The sequence below is a fragment of the Pithys albifrons genome, chromosome 9 (assembly GCF_047495875.1).
Source record: "Pithys albifrons albifrons isolate INPA30051 chromosome 9, PitAlb_v1, whole genome shotgun sequence".
Taxonomy (NCBI): Eukaryota; Metazoa; Chordata; class Aves; order Passeriformes; family Thamnophilidae; genus Pithys; species Pithys albifrons.
In genome coordinates, this window is record NC_092466.1 from 3,932,075 (window position 1) to 3,953,627 (window position 21,553).

Here is a 21,553-nt window from a genome sequence, read left to right on the forward strand (position 1 = left end):
TTTTCTGCTCTCCAACTTCAATTTCCCCTGGCAGAGCTTGAGCCCATCGTGCCCCCTTGTCCTATTGCTGAGTGCCTGGGAGAAGAGACCAACCCCCACCTGGTCAGAACTTCCCTTCAGGCAGTTCCAGACAGTGCTGAGGTCACCTCTGAGCCTCCTCTTCTCCAGGCTGAACACCCCCAGCTCCCTCAGCCTCTCCCCACAGCACTTGTGCTCCAGTCCCTTCTCCAGCCTCGTTGCTCTTCTCTGGCCCCGCTCCAGCCCCTCAATCTCTTTCCTGAACTGAGGGGCCCAGAACTGAACACAACACTCAAGGTGTGGCCTCCCCAATGCAGAGTACAGGGGAATGAAGTAGGGAAATTCTTTCAAGCAGACTGATACAGTTCTGCCCATCTAAAGGACGGGCTCAGGGATCTCTCTGACCTGAGGAGGCAGCAGTGCCAGTGCCCAGCCTGTGCTCACAGCTGAGCAGGCTGCACAGGGAAACACTTCATCCTAAGGAGGTCATTGTGCCTCTGTGTGGGACAATTCCTTGAGCTGTTTGGTAATAGAAGGCAAATTTCTCAAACAACCAAATGATACAGTTTAGAAGTCAGAAGTCAAGACAGATCCCTCTGTACTGCTTCTCTTCTGCTACAGACACAATGACAAGTGGTCTGCCCCACAGATATGCTCTGATTGACTCATCCACAGACTGATCTCAAGATTGGTTTAAGTGCCAGCAAGCGAGAGGCTGATCAAGTGACACACTAAAACCTAATTCTGACACCTGTTCAGAGTCACAGTTTAACCCACAGTGCTGACTGAGGAGCTGTGGTTTGAGCACACAGACTGTGGCACTCCCTGGAGCTGAGTCAGCCCTCAGTCCCTTCCAGCTCCTCACCAGGGGCACACCAGGTGTTACCGATAATAAATGCCCCACAATTTCAGCCTAACAATTTCTCCTCTTGGAGGAAGAACTGCTTTGCAACAAAGTATGACCTATCAAATGAGAAAGGCTGTCTGCAAAACCTTTGTGGGCCTCCAACCACGCCCTTCTGATCCTTCTCTTTTTTCATTTCCAGGGCCTCCCTTGTTAGTATTAGCACACAATCAACAGCACATCACTCTTCAGGTAATGCCAACTTGAGACAGAACCTTCTGTATACACCTTTTTTAAAATTTCTTCATGCTTAGCAACTTGCATCACCTTAAAAAAATGAAATAAATACTTCCAAGATGACATGTACCTCAAACCTGAAGCCATCCAGTGCCTGAGAGGATGACTCCTGCCTATCCTTTTTCCCATGCAAACAGATCTTACCCCTATATACAGTCCATGTGGTATGATCTGATGTATCATTACAAGACACAGCAGCACACATGCAAGAGCAGCAGTCTAGAGATGTCCTTATCCCCTCTCCAACCTGTAACAGGTACCCACACCCCTTGTTGTTTGCAGGGTTGCACCCTAAAGGGAGGCTGGACAGTGAAAAATCATTAATTATTGAAGTTAACCATCAGTGCTTCTAAGGCAAATTCAAACAACTACTTTTAACTTTATCATTTAGGCAATTATGTTTAGAATAAAAAAGAGTGGTCAAGAGATCACAACAAAGTGTGGTTCAGGAATTAAAGTTGTCTACCAAGGAGTCAGGCATGGTGAGTTTTACCTACTCTGAAAGACACAGACAGAAACAAATGTAAAGCATTTATGACAGAATAGATTTATAAGGCACAAATGACAACACAAGGTGGAAGGAAGGAACAGGGGAAGGAGCTGCACAGCTCACACCAGGGACCCTTCCCCTCCAAACCACCCCAACCAGCCCTGTGTGCCATTCCCAGCCAAGCCCAGCCTGGCAGGGGATCACCTGCCAGTGAGCAATTCATGCTGTCCCTCCCCACACAGCCCAAGCATAAACTGACAACAGCAATAAAAGGTGCAGGGCCCTTCCCCTCCTCCAGCAGCTGTTCCCACCCACACACATCCCACTCCCTCATCACATCAAGGTTTAGCTGTGCCATGGATGTGACAAGGAAGCCAGGCTGGGCTTACTAAACCAGCAAACTCAACAAACCAACCCCTCACCCCCACAAAAAACATCCCCCATCAAGCTTCATTTTCCAGCATCCCATTAGGGCAGAAATGGGCATCCAAGACAACTTTAGGTGGCAGTGCCAGCTGGAAGCACCGTGGCTGTGTCAGTTCCTGCAGGCTGCCTTTATTAACACTCTGTGAAGGGCCACAGGCAGCACGGAACAGGAGATGCCTCCACCTCTCCCTGGGACACTCCCCAGCCAGCTCCATACCAATGTCTGGACAGGGCAGGGTTTCTGAAGGGGTGGGGAACACATCTGGCACTATTTCAGAACACTGAAGGAGAAAAAAGAAACTCTGTGAGAGAGATAAAGTAGTCAACAAAGGAAAAACTAAGCAGACATATGGAGGAATACTAGGAATGAACCAACAGTCCTTTTAAGGATGTACTGCAAAACAAGATTCATTACAGACTGCTCTAAATATTTTGGATTTGTTTACGAAACACACTCAGTTGTATCTTTCACAGAGCTCAGAAGAATGTGTGCCTACTGGAATAGGGAGGCACCAACCCCACAGAGAGGTCTGGGCTGTGACAGCAGCACCCACCTCACTGACCTGCAGGAGAGGAGCACACTCCCCTTGCACGGGGCAACAAACAGGTGGAGAAAAGAGGAGAAGGAGAAGAAACACAGTTAACTTTTCATTTCTGGGCTACAGTTCAAGGTCAGGAGTTGAACTCAAACCCAGGAATCCCCAGCAGTGCCCTGCAGCAAACACACTCTGCCAGCACCACCCTCAAACCCAGGCCCAAGAGCCAAGAGAGGGCAAGCTCCAGCACGTTCTGAGGTGTAAGCCCCAAGTGAACTCTGCTAGAGAGGGTTCAGTTGCAGTCCCCCCTCATCCCTCTGTAATCCTTAAATGCACAGCCACCTGGAACCAGCTTCACTAGGCCCACAGCAGTGCTTGGGTCTTGCACATCACATTCCTTAAGCCCCTCAGGCCACCAGGACTCCCTGACACTGCCACAGACACGAGGTACAGAAAAGACAACAATTTAACCTATACATTAGTTCCCCACTTCCCCAAGAAATCAGTCACCTTGGACTTCTCATTAACCTTGTTCTAGGCCAGGATGGCAGAAAACACTGGTGCTTTTGCAGAAACCATTTGTAATTCCTCATTGTAACTGGCATTTCCAGGAAGCCACACTATCCAGCAGCCCCACTTACTACCTGTTCTGCTTGGATTTTAATAATTTTTAACCAAATGAATCCATTTTAAAATCTCATCCTTTTGAGAAAGAATCACTTGATAGATACATCCCCTGCTCCTAGAACAAGTCAATTAAAAAAAATGTCCAAGTACATTTACTGGCAGAGCTTGAATGGGCGAATGCCACTAATCCTTCTGATTTGGAAAGGAAAACATCCATCAAGAAAACTATTCATGCTGAAATGCAGGAGTTGCACTCACCAGGTTTTGTACAGCCCAGATTTGCAAGGAATAGAAGCCCTGATGACATGTTTATTTACTGAGGTGGGTAAAGCCTTAATGGATGTCTTCAACAGAAAAAAAAATACAAGCACACACAGGTACCTTCTTAAACCCACAAACAATACACAAATATCCTCATGTTTCAGCTAAAAGGAACACGTGGGAAGAGTAGTCTGATACATGTTTATAATGAAATTTGACATTAAATATAAAACCTAGTAAAAAGAATTTGTACTACAGTCAAGATGTGAAGAGGGAGTTCAACCCAACAGCTGTCCTAAAGTATCAGACATTTTCTTTGGTACCTTCTGACAGATAATATCTTCTAAGAGAAAAGAAAATAACCACTCTGCCAAGAATTCCTCCTGCTCCTCTAATCTTTATTTTTAACTTCGGGATTAACTTCAAAAGTTAAAGTTAACTTTTTAACATGAGATGGATTCAAAGCAAACAGACCCTCCAAACTGATTCTGCTTAAACTTACAAGTGTGTGGTCTGAATTTCCCAAATCCTACCAAAGCACAATTTGCCAGCCGGAGTCTGACAAACAGACAAACTCCTGGTCATCAATGTTCACAAACTTACTTGACATTTAACATGAACTCGTCCTGTTTTATAGTTTTGCTTGGCTAAGGACTGACAAGTGTTCAAGCTGAAAGTCCCCAAGAGCTCCAGCTGGTGAAGGAACAGAACCCCCTGAGTGACAACAACCCAGCAGATTCCAATGGTAAGAACAGACACTTCAGGCAAAGCTGTCCAACTGACAGTTAAATTGCTTTAAGTATGTCACACTAAGGCCACCAACAAATATTTGGCTTAATGCTTTAAAAATTACTGCTTAAACTGGTGTACCTTTCCAATACACTCTGCAAAACAATCAGACACAACCACAATAAAATCTGTGCAGCTTCCATCAATCTTCCTAAGGTTATTCCTATTACAAGAGGTATTTGGGAAAAAATGACATCTGGGACACACCAAATGAAATTACTGATCTTTCATTTCAGAACTAACAGCTTTAGTTGCTGGTTTTTTACTATACTTTTTAACTGAGGGGTAAGTGTTTAAGTTAGAGAAGGGAATCCATGAAATCTCTCAGCAGACCAGTCACAATCAGCACACAACTCCCTCTCCATCCTGGCTTTCTCACCAAGATCCCCTCAAACTCTTCTCCAAGAACCAAATCATTATTGCCTCACAAGACTTGATGAACACAGTTCTGAGTTTCATACATGGCTGTGCAGTCACAAGCAACATTAAGCACTTGCAAAACCACGTTATAAATATAAACACAAACCTTCCCACACAAACTAAATCTAGAAGTGTGAAATGTTTTAAGTAACCCTGGAATAGTAAAAAAAGAAAACACTTTTCAGAAACCAGAGGAAAAACTCCCCTAATACTTATTACAATTGCTAAGAGAATGCAAGATACAGATTATTGTCAGGCACAGGCATGACCTACAACAGCTGATCCTTCAATAACTTAGGAAATGCCACACAGAATTTCAACTGTTTCATTTCAGAAGGAAAAAAAAGCATATAAGGACCTGAAGATATCAGATACTGAGACATCTAACTATTTTCAAAGGGAAAGGTGCTTGTCTAACTATTCACACAACACAAAAATAAACTGGAATATTTACTATCTCAGAGAAACCAAACACAGGACACCCACAGAAACATTTAGACTTGATGTAATATATTAAATAAAGCAGCTCCTAAACTAGTTTTTCAATTATAACAACCATGAAGTGACTTTGTGCAACATTAAGGAACAGCATGAGACATACTAGCAGAGCCAGAGTTTCAAATGAAGTGTTTTACTCTAAAAATAGTTGTGTGTTGGACCTGCTCGTATGGGCACAGGGTATCTGCTTCTGGGAAGCCACAGCACAGAAGTCAACTCACAAGGTCAGTACTGAAGAAGACCCTGCTCTCACATGTCTCTGTTCCTTAACACCACTGGCAGAATTAACCAGCATTTCCTTAGGAAAGCACTAAAATACAAACCAAAACTGATAGGTGAATGTTTTTGAAGCAGTTTGCTACAGAAATACTTTCAGAAAGCCTGTAAACATTTACAACACAGTAGCTGCATTAATACAACATTATTACTTTCAAGGTCAGTATTACACACGCAGTTTCTTGGAGCTACATATTTTGGTGTTATTTTTAACATCTGACAGAGCATCTTGTACTGTTGCAAGCTCTACACTGTTTACAAATACTCCCAAGCTGCAGCTGCTGACTCTACCAGCATAGCCTGCCACAGCAAAAAGAAGAGTAATTTTAATTACCCAGTAATGGCAGTTTTTACAGTACTATATCCATCAGTGTTCTGTAGACTGGCCTTTGCAATTTTTCCACTTTGTAACAGTTACATGGAAAATCAGGATTTGGTTACAAGGATATCCATTTCTAAGAAAGGTCAAAAAAGTCCAAGTCCACTTGGGAAACACGTCTAGCCCTGTTCAGATTAGGGATGAACTCCACAGCCTCTCTCAGCAGGTGCTATTTCAGGAACTTCTACATTTGGCTTACTTTTTAAAATGGAAAGGCAGAGATTAAAAAAGCTGGTCTGAAATCAAATGCCAAGCTTCTGTTTTTAGTCTCCATTCTCCCAAAACACTTAACCACAGGCATAACAGTAGAAGGCAGCAGGAAAACAACTTACCCACACACGCATTTAGGAACAGCCAGTCAGTCTTTTTCATTCTGTTTTTTATTTGCTTTAGTTTTTTGAAGTCAACTTCAAGCTCCTCCTTGCTGCCAACAGCTCCAGCCAATTCAATTCTTTGGAAGTCCATTTTCACATCGGATTCACGTTTGGCTGTGGGTGGAGACCTCCTTTGGCTATTACCACTGCTACAGCTGCCCCTCCACCGAGCCCTGTCCTGCTCGTTGATGATGGAAGAAGCCTCTTCTGTGTCTGCCAGTTCTATTGCTTCGATGTTGTTGGGCCTGGGGTGGTCACACACAACACATTTCCTGGCCTTGGCCCAGTTCTCGTAGGTACAAACAGAACAAGTCCAGTGCTGAGCCCTTGTGTTCAGTTTATTTCTGTCATTGTACTCCTCACACGGATCCACGGAAAAGGGGACGGGCCGCGACCCGGACCCCGAGGACTGGGGGGACTCCGTGGGGCTCCTGGTCCTGCGCTGGGACAGGCACTGAGTGCACCTGATCGCCCTGGGCCAGTTCAAGTACGTGCACATGTGGCATGACCATTTATTTGCACTTTCCATACTGTACGAGGCTTTAACCCTCGGCCTGGCGCTGGAATCGGGGCATATCAAGGGGCTGCTCCCTCCCTCGGTGCTGGCAGGATGGTCCCAGTCCCTGCCGATGTCGCTGGAACCGCTCTTGAACGGGTCCTCCGTGATGATTGTCCCGCTGGGCCTCTGAGCACGACACATGGTGCATTTGATTGCAGAGGGCCAGTTCTCATAGGTACAATACTCACAGGCCCATTTAATCCCACGCTCTGTCATCGTGCACTTCTTGCAATGAGCTGCGGCGGGCGGGAAGCTGAGGAGGCACAACACACTGTTAGTGCACCAGGAGCTGCTCCAAACAAAAACCAAGCGCATTTAACCCGCTGGATATCAAAATCAGGCTGGGCAAACACAATCTTTTTTATTTGATACTATTACAATCACTGTGAAAAGGATAGCATTGAGTTAATAGCATTTCACAGGCAGAGTTTTGAATTTCCTAGTGCAGAAGTAAATAAAAAACCCTCAGTCCTGCATTTGTGGAATTCCTCAAATTTACACAGAGGCTTCCAAACAAATTCAGAAAACAGATATGCATTAAGCACTGGAGAAGAGACCAGCACAGCTACAGAAACAACTCATAAATATTAAATTATTAAAATAAAAATCATTATGAATACAGTGGAACAAGAAAAGTAACAAATTTTAGATTCTGTGAGGTCTCGTAATGAACTTCACAGGATTGCAAGGAAGGAGTGTATCAGATGGGCAGTTACACAGGGAGCAAGCAGGTCTTCTAGGAAAGGAGTTTATATAAAATGAGTTTTCACATATTTGAAAATTTTACACATGCACTCAAGCAAGACTAGGCCTTGATTGGCCATCACCCATAACAGCAGTGTCAGGAAGCGGAAACACCACTGAGAGAAGCACAAACTGACGTGGTATTTCCATTCTACAAATTCAGATTTCAACCCAATCCCAACTCACTTTTTCTCTAATGAAGAGGGGATTCTGTCTTCATGCTGGCTCAGACCTTTTCCTCAGATTGACAACTACAAAGGATGAGACTAAGATGGTAACTATTCCTGTAAACAAAATGGAAACAGACTCATTATAGGCTTCCTACTGGACCCGAGTAACCAGAAAGTTAATTATTAAATGCCACACCTATTCTGATCCCAACTGACTTGGTTAAACCCAGTCCTGACCTGCTGAGACTAAGAGAGATTGGTTAAAATAAACCAGTATTTACAAAGAACCGGTTGCCACACAAGTGGCCAATCTGCTGAAGAAGTAGGTCTAAGCAACACCAAGTTCACACCAAAATAACCATGAATGCTCTGACTGCAATCTGAAACTTGGGATGGGGAAGGAACAAAAAACCTTTCTGTAGAGAGTATAACAGAGGGAAAGAGTGAGGCAGGGAGATAGAGCACAAATAGACAAATGCATACAGCATTTCCTCCCTTACCACAGAATAGTTACCCAACATGTAAGACTCGACAATGTGCTGTTTTAAGCATGGAAAACTGATTAAAATATTACTTTGCCCCATCAGACTGACACTTCTTATTCATCACACTGCAACTCTAACAAAAACACTGAGCCTGGTAAACAAAAACTTAGATGTTACACAACAGCATTAAATTCAAAATTAGACACATCAGACTCAAAATCAGTTCTACCTGTGCCCTGATTATTAAATGTTGCACGAGTTGGTACCTTCTCCACGGAAACCCCTTCACACACACCTTGCCCTGCAAGGCTTAGCTGAACGTCCACTTCAATCTGTCACCCTTATTCCTACTGTCTCCTGCTGAGGACTCCAGGCATGCCATGGGATTTTTCCAGCAGCTCCAGGGATCTGTTCAGCAGATCAGGTGGCTGCATGAATGAGGGGCTATCGCATGGCGGGACAGGGGACAGGCCAGGACTATCCTTTTCCCAAGGATCCATATTTATGCTCCATGCAGGCAGAGGAGCAGTCAGGAACACAGAAAGCTTTCCCATAAAGCTCAGGTTCCAACTTTACTTGTTTGAACAGCCTGCAGAGCACTGCACTCCCACCTATACCTTATAAAACTGTGCCAGACTGAGGAATGTGCTGAGAAGGCAATCAGACCTCCTCCTGCTTCCCCTCCATCATTCCTCATAGATGTCCATGCCATGCAGAATGGAAAAAGAGGGATCACACCAGGATCCCTGTATCTGTAATTAAATAAGTGAAAAAGACATACATATATATAATACAAAGTCCACTTGGTTTTACCAGAGGTGACTTCACAAACAAGACTTTTCAGGAGCTTCAAGGAAAAAAGGTTTCCCCACTTCATAAATAAACTAAAGCTTTGCCAAAGCACCTCCTATATGAGTATACCAGACACCAGGTTTATCTGTTCCATTTGGTCAAGGCTTTTTGTCCCAACTCCCCAAATAAGCTTTTTAATTACTTTCTTGATAAGCTCACTCTCTCTAGAAACAGTGGAGTTTTCTGAGGAATTAGAAGTTTTCTAGTCAGAAACATAAGGTGGTTTTCAATCAAGAGAAGTCAGCACACACTGCCCATGCACCTGCCAACAAAAATTGGGCCACCAAGGACTGCACCAAGGAAAGCAGCTGTCCCAAAACTCCAGTGGTTGAGAACAATTCCAACCGGAGCAGATGCTGGTATGATTTGAGCAGGTGATGATTCCAGTCAGATCCATGTACAATGTGTGATGGGTGTCTGTAACTGTAAATGGTCTCTTACCTGTCCTAGTTTCTAAAGCCTTAAACAAAGCAGTTCAAATCAGACAAATCCCAGCACACATGTGGGATGGGGCAAGAAAACAAGGCATCATCTGTTTCAGTGATATTAAGACTGGGAAAGGAGATTGCAGCTCAAGTTGGAAAGCAGCTGGTTGCAAAAACAATCTAAACAAGTACTGAGATACTACTTAGGAAACTAAGTAGTTCAGGACATCCCACGCTACAGAAAAGCTCTCATATCTATCACAAGATTAGTTTTTTAGCTGCAATTATCCTCTGTGCCCCTTAAAGAGCAGATGCTTTCAGACATAATTCTTAGACAGGCTGAGTCTCTGCAGCTTTGAAAGCCTCTGAGATATGAGCTCACCACCCCTGAACACAAGGCCTCGGGTTATTATGAAGTAAGGAATATAAAAAGCCTCAATGGAGCAATGGCCTTTCTCCTCCTTGGCAGCTCTGCCAACACCCACCATGGTGAGGAAATGCAGCACTTTCACATTGTAGGGCTGTCTTTTACTGTTCAGTCTTAGTCTGACCCCAAACTGCACCACACAGACACCAGACCCATCCAAAGCTGTTTCAGCAGGAACTGCAGTGACAGGGCACGGGCAATGACTTCACACTTACAGACACAAGGTTTAGGTCAGATGTTAGGAAGGAATTCCTGGCTGGGAGGGTGGACAGGCCCTGGCACAGGTGCCCAGAGAAGCTGTGGCTGCCCCATCCCTGGGAGTGTCCAAGGCCAGGCTGGACAGGGTTGGAGCACCCTGGGCTGGTGGGAGGTGTCCCTGCCCATGGTAGGAGGTGGGATGAGATGAGCTTTAAGGCCCCTTCCAACCCAAACCATTCTGTGATTCCATGATCCCCAGGATTCCCAGGATTTACTGGTGAGACACCATCACCATCCAGCCACTGAGCAGTTTGAGCTTATTACATTTTTTCCCAATTACTTCTTTGACTGTTTTCAAGTCAACTTGTTATTTGAGATTCTTCACAGAGAAGCTGAATCATGGAGCAACCCCTCTGACAGAGAAATAGCAACACAGTGACTGGGAAGTGCAGGTGCATTTAACGTCCAAAAAGCATGAGCTGACAAGAAATTAAAACCCACAAAACTTTAAACAAGTTCCAATTGATCAGTTCAGACAGTGTGCTAAATACCTTTGGACAGACTGGTACAGTAACTCAGGACACTGAAGAGACAAATACAGGAAGTTCTGATAAGTAAAGGAAAAAAAAATTCAAAACTTTAGCAGACCACCCTGTTACTAAATCAAGTCAGTTGGAAAAGGTCACCCAGAACAACCAGAAATTTGTCTTTTGCTTTGTTCCAACTTTTAAGACTATTCTTTAAGGTGCATGGGAAAACACAAAAGGGCTCACAGAAGTTGGGAAGAAACAATGAAGTTCTCAAATACCACTTTTATGCCAGGATATTTTACACTCCCCTCAATTTAATCATCCAGGGTGTCTCAAAGTTGTTTTTCCTTTGGCTCAAACAAGGAACACTGTGGAGCTCCATTAAATGATCAAACCTTTCCCTGCAAACAAGCCAGATGCTGATTTAGGCCAGTCCACACAACAGGTTTATGCTGGGATGGTGCTGACATCTGTGCTGGCTGAAACATTATGTAATTACACCCATCAAATCAGGGTTCCCACCTTACACTCATTTTGTTCCTGTGCACAAATTTTCGACCAAAGCTTTGGAAAAGGGAGCTCAGGTGCCAACTTCAGTCTCCAGCAAGAACTGAAAGGCAGAAAGATCCACCCTCCTTCCCACCATGCAGCTCAAAAAAAAAAATCAGGTTGGTATTTTTATTTTAAAAAATATGAAGCAACTTTTCAGAGGAACAAAATAAGAAGCATCTTGTTCTGAAAGAAAGGGATCTCCATAACCAAATGCAGAATTAATTAACTCAGTAGTTCATGAGCACAGAAGTTACACCTTTCACACAATCCTGACTCCTTTTCCAAGGTGGAATTTTACTTTTTGTTCTCTTAGCTTATTAGTTATTCTGCCTTCAACTCTTCACTCTCCCTGCATGTTGGCTTCCTCAAGAATGCAGAATAATCCTCCACAGATCACTCTGTCAAGAACAGAAAACCTGACCTGGGCTTCCGTGGTTTGAAGGGAACCAACAATAAGCTCCATTGTTGTCTCTGCAAATTAATTTTAATAAAATTAAGAACACTGACCTTGTCAGTGGGACAACCAAATCAGATCAGCACTGAATCTGGAAGCTTTGCAGTAGGGGCAGTATCTCTTTATTTTAATAAAGATAAGAAAGATTCCTGCAAAGTCACAAATGTAGGAGCGTTTTCTGTAGGGAAAGGAATTTAACCAGCAAGGACAGTTTGCTTTGCTTGTTAGGACAGTTCTTTAGAAATGAAAGGAGAAAACACTCTTGTCCCAGGAAATTCTGATGTCTCCACAGACACCAACTGGCTGTTTGCAGAGTTTTAACTTTCCCTTCACTTTTCATAGCCCAGGCTCTCAACAATTTTAGGTACAACCTCCCACACTACACACAACTTTTTATTTACTCTTGTACAGAGGCAATGAGGTAAAACCCAGACTTGGTCTTGCAGGGAAGTTTCTTGCAAGAAATGCAGTTCTATCGACCAAAAAAGTCTGAGAAAACATTCACTGGGCTTCAATTACATACAATTAATAACAAATTGTTTTAACTTTGATTTTCAGAGTCATATCTCATTTCAAAGCATCTCAAGTCTAATTTATTAGGTATTCATGGTATCAGAAAAATTATGCTGATTTGGCATCAGCTTTCTCTTCAATATCCTGTTCACACTTGCAATTCAACTGCTGACTTTTCATAAGCAAGAGAATTTATGTGCAGTTTTAATGCAGGAGGATGCCCAATTCTGGCATGCAGGGAGAAGCCAAACACTCAGGAAGGAGGTTATAGATCTTTGGAGACATCTGAAATACAGGATTGATAATGAATTTACCATCAGGTCTCCAACTTCATGTAAATGGACTCTTCAGCAAAAGCTGAAGATTCAACACAGAATTAACAGATCTTTGAGAATAGTAAACATTCCCTCTTTCTGCTGGCTTTGTTTTAATGTTTTCCCTTGAACATTTTTGTGCTCTAACCCACCACAGTTAACTCTGCTGAGCAACTGGCAATGTACAAGTTTCCAGTTTCTCTGTTACTCATCCCAAATGGGTCAAACTCCACACAGCTCTGTAAAATTTGGGACTAAAACCTACAAAAACCTGAACTGCTGAAAACAACCCACAGAAACCCAACAGCAGCAGCTTGCAGGGCAGTTGTCTTTGTCTTTCAGGGTTGGGGTTTTTCTTGTTTTCAACTCAATTAAAAGCGAACAACAATCTGATGAGATGTAACTGCACATCAGGACAGACTGAATAGGACTCACTGCTTAGAAACCAACACCATTTGGGTGAACAAGGGTAAGCAGATCAGCAGTTACATAATGCACAGCATCTCCCACACAATACTAATCAAAAACCAAGCAAAGTGACTTAAAATAATGAGCTATGATAGAATATTTGCATAACTACTGCCAGTGGAATTTAATGAATCTGACCATGAACAGCCTTAGCAACAGCTGAATGCTGCTCAAGAGCTACAGTAACAAACACACAATAAAAGACAACAGAACTCTTAAAACCTCATTTTTAAAAAGACATTAGCCTTGGACAAAGGAGTGCAGTTGAACAAGATGTTCCTTTAAAAATTGAGGTCAATACAGAAACAGTTTATCTGTGTTTAGACTGTGCCTAAAACACGAGGCCCGTTTTTGTTTAGGTCTCAGCCATTCTCACACACCAGGAGGAAAACCAGATGTCAGGCTCTGACTGCAAACACACTGTGGACTCAGACACCAGAACTTTAAAACACTTAAACCTGTCCAACAACAGGAACATTACACTAAGGCTTGTCCATTTTCTCGTAATTATCCCCTGGACCTCCTCAGTGCTGGCTGACCATAAATCAGAGCAGGGCTACAACACAGAGTCACCTTTTGGTGGAGGGAAACCACCTGCCTGCAAGTGACACCTGGGAACACACCCAGCACCCACTCCTGGGGAGTTCCCTCCTGATTCATGGCAAGCCAAGTTCAGACACAGGTAAGGGCTGTCTTTGGTACTTGTATCTAAGATATCCAAGAAGGCCAATGGGATCCTGGCCTGGATCCAAACTAGCGTGGCCAGCAGGCCCAGGGCAGTGACCCTTCCCCTGGACTCTGCCTTGGGGAGGCCACACCTTGAGTGTTGTGTTCAGTTCTGGGCCCCTCAGTTGAGAAAAGAGATTGAGGTGCTGGAGCGGGACCAGAGAAGAGCAACGAGGCTGGAGAAGGGACTGGATGTGGCACTGAGTGTCCTCTTAAACACCTCCAGGGACAGAGAATCCAACATGTCTTGATCCAACCCCACTGTGATCACCAGCCCAGGGCACAGAGTGCCAGAGTGATCACAGTGGGATTGGATCAAGGGTTGGACTTGGTGATCTCAGAGGTCTCTTCCAACCCAAGTGAGAAGAGCAACGAGGCTGGAGAAGGGACTGGAGCACAAGTGCTGTGGGGAGAGGCTGAGGGAGCTGGGGGTGTTCAGCCTGGAGAAGAGGAGGCTCAGAGGTGACCTCAGCACTGTCTGGAACTGCCTGAAGGGAAGTTCTGGCCAGGTGGGGGTTGGTCTCTTCTCCCAGGCACTCAGCAACAGGACAAGGGGGCACGATGGGCTCAAGCTCTGCCAGGGGAAATTGAAGTTGGAGAGCAGAAAAAACTTCTTTGCAGAGAGAGTGCTCAGGGATTGGAATGGGCTGCCCAGAGAGGGGGTGGATTCCCCATCCCTGGAGGTTTTTCAGCTGAGCTTGGCCGTGGCACTGAGTGCCATGATCTGGTAAAGGGACTGGAGTTGGACCAAGGGTTGGACTTGATGATCTCAGAGGTCTTTTCCAACCCAATCAATCTTATGATCCTGTGATATATTTCAGACCAGTCCCAGTTCAAGAGAGCAGAACAACCCACAGTCATCTCACCCAGCTCCTCCCAGGATTCTGGCTGGGCAGCAAGGTTCCAAAAAGAGGGAAAAAGGAAAAAAGAGGAGCACAAACGCTGTTATTACAGCACAGAAAATCCACTACTGGGTATGTTGGTGCTTAACACAGTGCAAAGAACCAGCATCAAATACCACAGGGAAAACAAACTCAAACTCCTTCTAGAGACAAGGCAATATCAGTTCTTTTTTTAAATCACTTTCTTTTTAACCTTATGATTAGTAATTTCTATTTTGTTCACAATGCATATTCAACAACCCTGAGTTAACCACTGCCAGATACTCTGCACTGCTGGGAAGTTTCAGAGTAAAACAGCAAAAATAGTTTCTGGGGGTGGGAGTTTCTTTCTACTAGAGGCAACACTGAACAACCTTCTTTAAATAAACCCTTTAAAAGCCATGAGGTGACAATTATTTTTGTCCCTGCCAAGCTAAACAGTAATGCAGAGGTCAAAATTAAAAGTAAATAGTCCAGCAGAGACCATCGCAACCCTTCAGCAAGATAAAAATGAGCTTCTCAAGAGGCACCCAGGAGGTGTAAGTGACAATCAGACACTGGTGAAAGTCCCCCTGACTTCCCAGGGCAGTTGAACTGCTAAAACTCCAAAATACACACTTGACAGTTCTTGAAACTAAGACCTGTATTTTGAAGCAGTTCCAGGGGACTGTTCAGATAACAGCAAGGAGTGAGCATGTCAGCTGTCCCTGCTGAATCCCTGCCTGGATCCTGGGAGGATGAACAGAGAGACAAGGAACACTTTCAAGCCCATGAGCCTGAGAGAAGAACAAGTCAAGGCTCACACAATGCACTCACAGTCCTCACAGCCACAAGATTCTCTCATAAACCAACAATCACCATCACAAAGCAAATTCCCTATTTTTCACTGGAATTGTACACATTTGAGATTTGTGACAGACATTCACCTGACTGCACCAAGAGCCACAAGGTTTACAAATGAGTGGACCTATAAAAGTGGGTAAAACTTCAAATCCACAAAAAGATTAGTGGATTAGAATTATTTGGATTGAGTCAAAAGAATCCCAGAATCCCAGACTATTCTGAGTTGGAAGAACCCACAAGGATCATCAAGTCCAACTCTTCAGTCAATGGCCCACACAGGGGATTGAACCCATGACCTTGGGATTGTTACAAACAAGTTTTAACCAACTGATGAAAAAGAACCAGATCACTCAAGTTTATTTTTATTTCCCAGAGTCACATAAATCATGGCTCTGAGTTTTCTTTAGCTCAGTAACCTCTCACTATCTTGACATTATCAAGACCAACATAACTTACAGAAGTTCCTTAATGCTTGTGAACTCCTCAGTAACCCACAACTTTTTCTGTTTTATCAAAAACAGCTACTCTGAAAAAGATGCTGAGTCAAACTGAAGAATCACACAGAGGACTTTCACATCTTAATTACCTTGATTACAGAAGTAATGGCAAAGGTAACCCAAATAAAACATCACTTGCTAGAAATAACAAAACAAAAAACAAACCATGCAATAGTATCCTTGTTCTAGGAACAAGCAGGTCTGATTATATCAGGACAAATTCAAACAACCAAAGGGAAAAATGCCAATTTAATTATATCTCCTGTACAGTAGAAAATCCAAAAGGGCTGCAAATTTGGCTGCTTCATAGGCAAGATGTTCTGCACACAGGAGCCACCACCACTCTTTCAAATATATTTCCCTCCTTCTAAGAATCTCCTGTTCCTTCTGCTTCCTTGAGCCAAAGTCTCTGTGTCTCTTGAAGTCAGTTCCCTCTGCAAACATCACTCTGCTCCTTCCCTGCTCCATCACCCCCACTCCTCTCCCCTCTTGCTCTCCACCAAAATGAGGTTTTGCATAAAAAGGACAGAAGCACAGGAAAAAAGTTGCTTTGAAAAACACCAGGTGGACACAACCCCAGTTTGACCACAGAGCCCCTGAACACTTGGCCATGCCACAAAAGAAGGAAACAGAATCACAGAATGGATTGGGTTGGAAAAGACCTCCAAGATCATCAAGTCCAACCCTTGATCCAACCCCAAGACGTTGGATCAAGACGTGGTTGGATCAAGACGTGGTTGGATCAAGACGTGGTTGGATCAAGACGTGGTTGGATCAAGACGTGGTTGGATCAAGACGTGGTTGGATCAAGACGTGGTTGGATCAAGACGTGGTTGGATCAAGACGTGGTTGGATCAAGACGTGGTGGATTCTCACTCAGTGCTACATCCATAGAATAATAGAATGGATTGGGTTGGAAAAGACCTCCCAGATCATGGAGTCCAACCATTGGTCCAACTCCAGTCCCTTTACCAATCACGGCAACACAAAACCATCTTTGTTGTTACAGATTAACAAGTGCTCCAAATTGTTACCAAAGTATCACAGTTGTTCTTTTGAGGTGTTCCAACTGGCAGAGCCTACAAATATTAACCTGCATTTCAAGAAAATCCCAACAGAATTAACTCCATGTGTGTGAAAAGCCACTGATGGTGCAAAAATGGGCACAGTCACAACTCTGTGTGAGGTGAAGCACAAACAGAAATGCTGTGAGAAAGTACCAGAGAAGTGTCTGAATTCTGAATGTTTGAGACCTTAATTTGAAGACAGATGTTTTCTTTTGCCATTACAAAGTTATAACTAACTCTGTTATTTCACTGATCTCACCATTTGATGAGTGAAGGGGTAAACTCTTCCCCAGCTGTGTTGAAAGAAAATTCTCTTTTCAATTTTGCTTCACTTCCCCCTTCATTCATAGTAATACTTGAAAAAAAAAATTTTCCAAAATTAAGAACTCTGCTACAGCCAAGCCAGCCATTTTCAGGTGCCAAACTCAAGTTTATTCCATTTTAGTTCTAGGAGGCTGTGGATCATAACTCAGGCAGTTAAAATGAGGATTACTTGTTGACAGCAATTGTGAACAGCCCAAAATAACCCAGTCCTCAAATTTTGGGGGGAGGAAGGGGCAGGAGATTACTGAGAGAACTGGCAGCAGCAGTTTAAATGCTTTGCTGTGATTAGTGGAGAGCACACCATGATAAAGAAGGTATTGATCTGAAGTTGTGCACAGACTGGGTGCAAAACTGATAAAGAAGAGAAGTTGGAAAGAGAAATGTTGATACCACATGAAGGAGCCACTAAATCTCACTTTAAAGTGCCTGAGAGAACATTTGATTATTTGATTGACTGTATTAAAAATAGCCAACCATTCAATCAGTGAAGTATTTCCTACTCACACTTCTGACTTATTTACAGATCCTTCTTGCAAGGGCACCAAAGGTGGGTGGGAACTCCCATCCCTGAGGAATTCACGTGTCAAGCAGCACTAATTAGAGTGGTCACACAAGGCTAAATAAGCCTGAAAATGTTCTCCTGACCAATTCTGCACTCCAATTTAAGTCATGCCTCTGTGATGAATCCCACTGATGCTTTAATGCCACTCAGCATTCCAATTAGATTAATATTTGTAATTACACTTCTGAGGAAATGCAAATGGACACAACTCCACAAGAACAATTATGGCCTCACAGGTCACCACCACCTGCCTGGCCTTGCTTAAGCAGCACAAGGAAAGAAAAGGTAGTAATTTCTTTTTCCTTCAAGAGAATTACACCACATAATTAGAGTTTCACAAATCCCATGAAACAGAACACATCCAAAAGCTTTATTCTCTTTTAATTCTGCAACAGACCCAAACCAGAGGTGATCTTTTATATATTCCATGCCAGATTCCTCATGCTGAGACACCAACTCAGCCTGGCCTTCAGAGGGAGGCCAACAAAAGAGTTCCAGAACACCTCCTGCTGCTCACCTGTTTCCCCTTCTCTGAGTAACCCCAAAAAAAGGAAGGGAAGGGAGGGAAGGGAGGGAAGGGAGGGAAGGGAGGGAAGGGAGGGAAGGGAGGGAAGGGAGGGAAGGGAGGGAAGGAAGGGAAGGAAGGGAAGGAAGGGAAGGAAGGGAAGGAAGGGAAGGAAGGGAAGGGAAGGAAAGATGAACTTCACAAAGGTCTTCTGCAGCCACCAAAGATCAGATCAGCAGAAGGAAAAACAAAACTAAGTAGAACAGATTTCTCCTGAACTGCTCTTAGTTAAAAGGTTCTGCTCTCAGCAGAACGAGCTTTAAGAAGAGAAAAGGAGGGAGTTCCCACACAGAAGACATCTCACCTTTCGGTGTCCCGAACTCATAGCCCAGCCCCGCCACCTGTGACACAGCAGGGACTGTTCAAGCACAGCACAAAGCCCGGCAAACAAGGCTTGTTTACTGCACCAACCCCCAAGAATTCCAGAAAAAGTTGTCATTATCGGCACGGCTGAAAGTCCCCGTGGCAGCAGAAAGTTCTCAGCAGCCGGGCTGATCCCATCCCGTCCCTTCTCCCGACAGCGCTGGCAGGAATGCCCTCTGTCACTGCCGAGGAAAGGCTCACAGACACATCCCTGACCTCCGCACACCGGGTTATCCCATCCCGCCGGGAAGCTGAGCAGGATGGGCCGGGAGGGCAGCTGGAAACGCGGCTCACCGAGCTCTGCCTCGCTCCTTAATCCAACTTTCCCGGTTTTTGTTGAAACTTCGTTTCACAAAGACAAGCTCGATTTCGAAATGCTTCGCACAACGCTCTTTACTCCCGATAAAGCCTCGCCAATACGTGATCGCGGAATCACGGGATGAATCACGGAATGGTTTGGGTGGGAAGGGGCTTTAAAGATCATCCCATCCCATCCCACCCCCTGCCACGGGCAGGGGCACCTTCCACTATCCCAGCTCGCTCCAAGCCCCGTCCAACCTGGCCTTGGACACTTCCATAGGCAACACCATGGAAGTTCAGCCACCCACAGACACAACCCCCGGCTCCCGTCACCTGCTCCCGGGCGGCGTGTGCGGATCCACACGGGCAATCCCGGAGGGAATCCAGCCCAGCCAGGCGGGCGGGCACAGCGTGATCTCACCGGGCACGGCGGGGCACGGCAGCCCGGGCTCAGGAGGGGCGGCCACGGGGGAAAAGCCGAATTTTGTGCCTTTGCAGCCCGGCGGTGCGAGGCTGCCCCTGGGCGAGCTCCTCCCGGCGGGACCCGGGGCCGCGTCCCCCCCCGCCCCGGCCCCTCCGCGGGGCCCCCCGGCCCCGGCTCGCCTCGCCCCCGGCCCCCCCCGCCCCGCGGCGCTGCCCGAGGAGCGCAGAGGGCGCACAGCGGCTTTACCTCTCCCGCTGGATCCGTCCCTCGGTCCCTCCGGAACACGCTCGGAGCGCCGGGAGCCGCCTGCGCCCCGCGCCGCCCCCCCCCTCCCCGCGCTCCCCCCCCCCCCCCGCTCACGACATGGTCTCTCCCGAGGCGCCGCGGCTGGCGCGGCCGCGGGCGCTCCCACTCGGCGCGGCGGGGGGGGCGGCTGTGCCCGCGCTGCTCTAATGGCGGCGGCCGGAGCGGCCCAAAGCAAAATAAACCCCCGCACGGCCGAGCCGCACGTCAGCGCCGCCTGCCGCCCTGCGCGCCGCCCATTGGCTGCGCCGCGCCCGCGCTCCGCCAACCGGCGCGCGGCTCTTTGCGCTGAGCGGTGATGTCATCGCTGCCGGGGGGGCGCCCCGGGCGGCCGCCAGGGGGCGCTGCACAGCCCGGCCCGGCCCGGCCTGGGGGGCGGAACGTGGGGGGGGGGGGGGGGCTCGGTGGGACAGGCCCGGGTATTGCGGCCATTCCCGGTCACTGATGGCTCATTGCCGGCCATTCCTGGTCATTCTGGTCGTTCCTGCCCATTCCCGGCCATTCCTGGTTATTGAGGCCATTCTCTGTCCTTCCCTGCCATTCCCGGTCATTCCCAGCCATTCCTGGTCATTCCCTGCCATGCCTGGTCATTCTTGGTCATTCCCTGCCATTCCCAGTGATTCTTGGTCATTCCCTGCCATTCCCGGTCATTCCCTGCCATTCTCGGTCGTTCTTGGTCATTCCCTGCCATTCCCAGTCATTACCTGCCCTTCCTGGTCATTCCCAGTCATTCCTGGTCATTCCCTGCCATTCCCCATTATTCCTAGTCATTCCCGGTCATTCCAAATCATTCCCTGCCATTCCCCATTATTCCTAGTCATTTCCGGTCATTCCAAATCATTCCTGGCCATTCCCTGCCATTCCTGCCATTCCCAGTCATTCTTGGTCATTCCCTGCCATTCCCGGTCATTCCCTGCCCTTCCTGGTCATTCCCAGTCATTCCTGGTCATTCCCTGCCATTCCCCATTATTCCTAGTCATTCCCGGTCATTCCAAATCATTCCTGGTCATTCCCTGTCACTCACAGTCATTCCAACTATTCCTGGCCATTCTCAACCATTCTCAGTCATTCCTGGTCATTCCTGTCCATTCCCAGTCACTCCCTGCCATTCCTGGTCATTGCCAGCCATTCCCAGTCATTGCCGGCCATTCCCGGGCATTCCCGGTCATTCCTGGGCATTCCCTGCCATTCTCAGCCATTCTTGGCCATTCCTGCCCATTCCTGGCCCTTACTGGCCATTCTGACTATTCCTGGCCATTCCTGCCCATTCCCAGCTATGCCTGCCCATTCCCACTAATTCCTGGCCATTCCTGGTCATTCCTACCCATCCCAGCCATTCCTGGTCATTCCCAGCCATTCCTGGAAATAGAGGACACATTCTTAAGCTGCACCAGGGGAGGGTTAGGTTGGACATCAGGAGGGATTTCTGCCTCCCTGGCAGGGGCTGCCCAGGGAGGTTTGGAGTGCCCAGCCCTGGAGGTGCCCAAGGCAGGACTGGCCGTGGCACTCAGAGCTCTGGGCTGGGGGACAAGGTGGGCATCAGGCACAGGGTGGGCTCGATGGGCTGGCAGGGCTTTGCCAAGGTGGGCATCGGGCACAGGGTGGGCTCCATGGGCTGGGAGGGCTTTGCCAAGGTGGGCATCGGGCACAGGGTGGGCTCCAGGGGCTGGGAGGGCTTTGCCAAGGTGGGCATCGGGCACAGGGTGGGCTCCAGGGGCTGGGAGGGCTTTGCCAAGGTGGGCATCGGGCACAGGGTGGGCTCCATGGGCTGG

General features: G+C 46.4%; 1 protein-coding gene across 1 annotated transcript in view; it reads right to left on the reverse strand.

Annotated features, from left to right (window-relative positions):
* ZRANB1 (zinc finger RANBP2-type containing 1) overlaps positions 1–19,970 on the reverse strand; it is a 43,794-nt gene extending 23,824 nt beyond the window's left edge. The window contains exons 1-3 of the mRNA XM_071564392.1: positions 19,725–19,970; positions 7,725–7,822; positions 6,194–7,047 (exon numbers count right to left, since the gene is read on the reverse strand). Coding sequence (XP_071420493.1) covers positions 6,194–7,010 — 817 coding nt within the window. The 5' untranslated portion in view covers positions 7,011–7,047; positions 7,725–7,822; positions 19,725–19,970. The remainder of the gene's footprint in view (positions 1–6,193; positions 7,048–7,724; positions 7,823–19,724) is intronic.
* Positions 19,971–21,553: the final 1,583 nt, after the last annotated feature.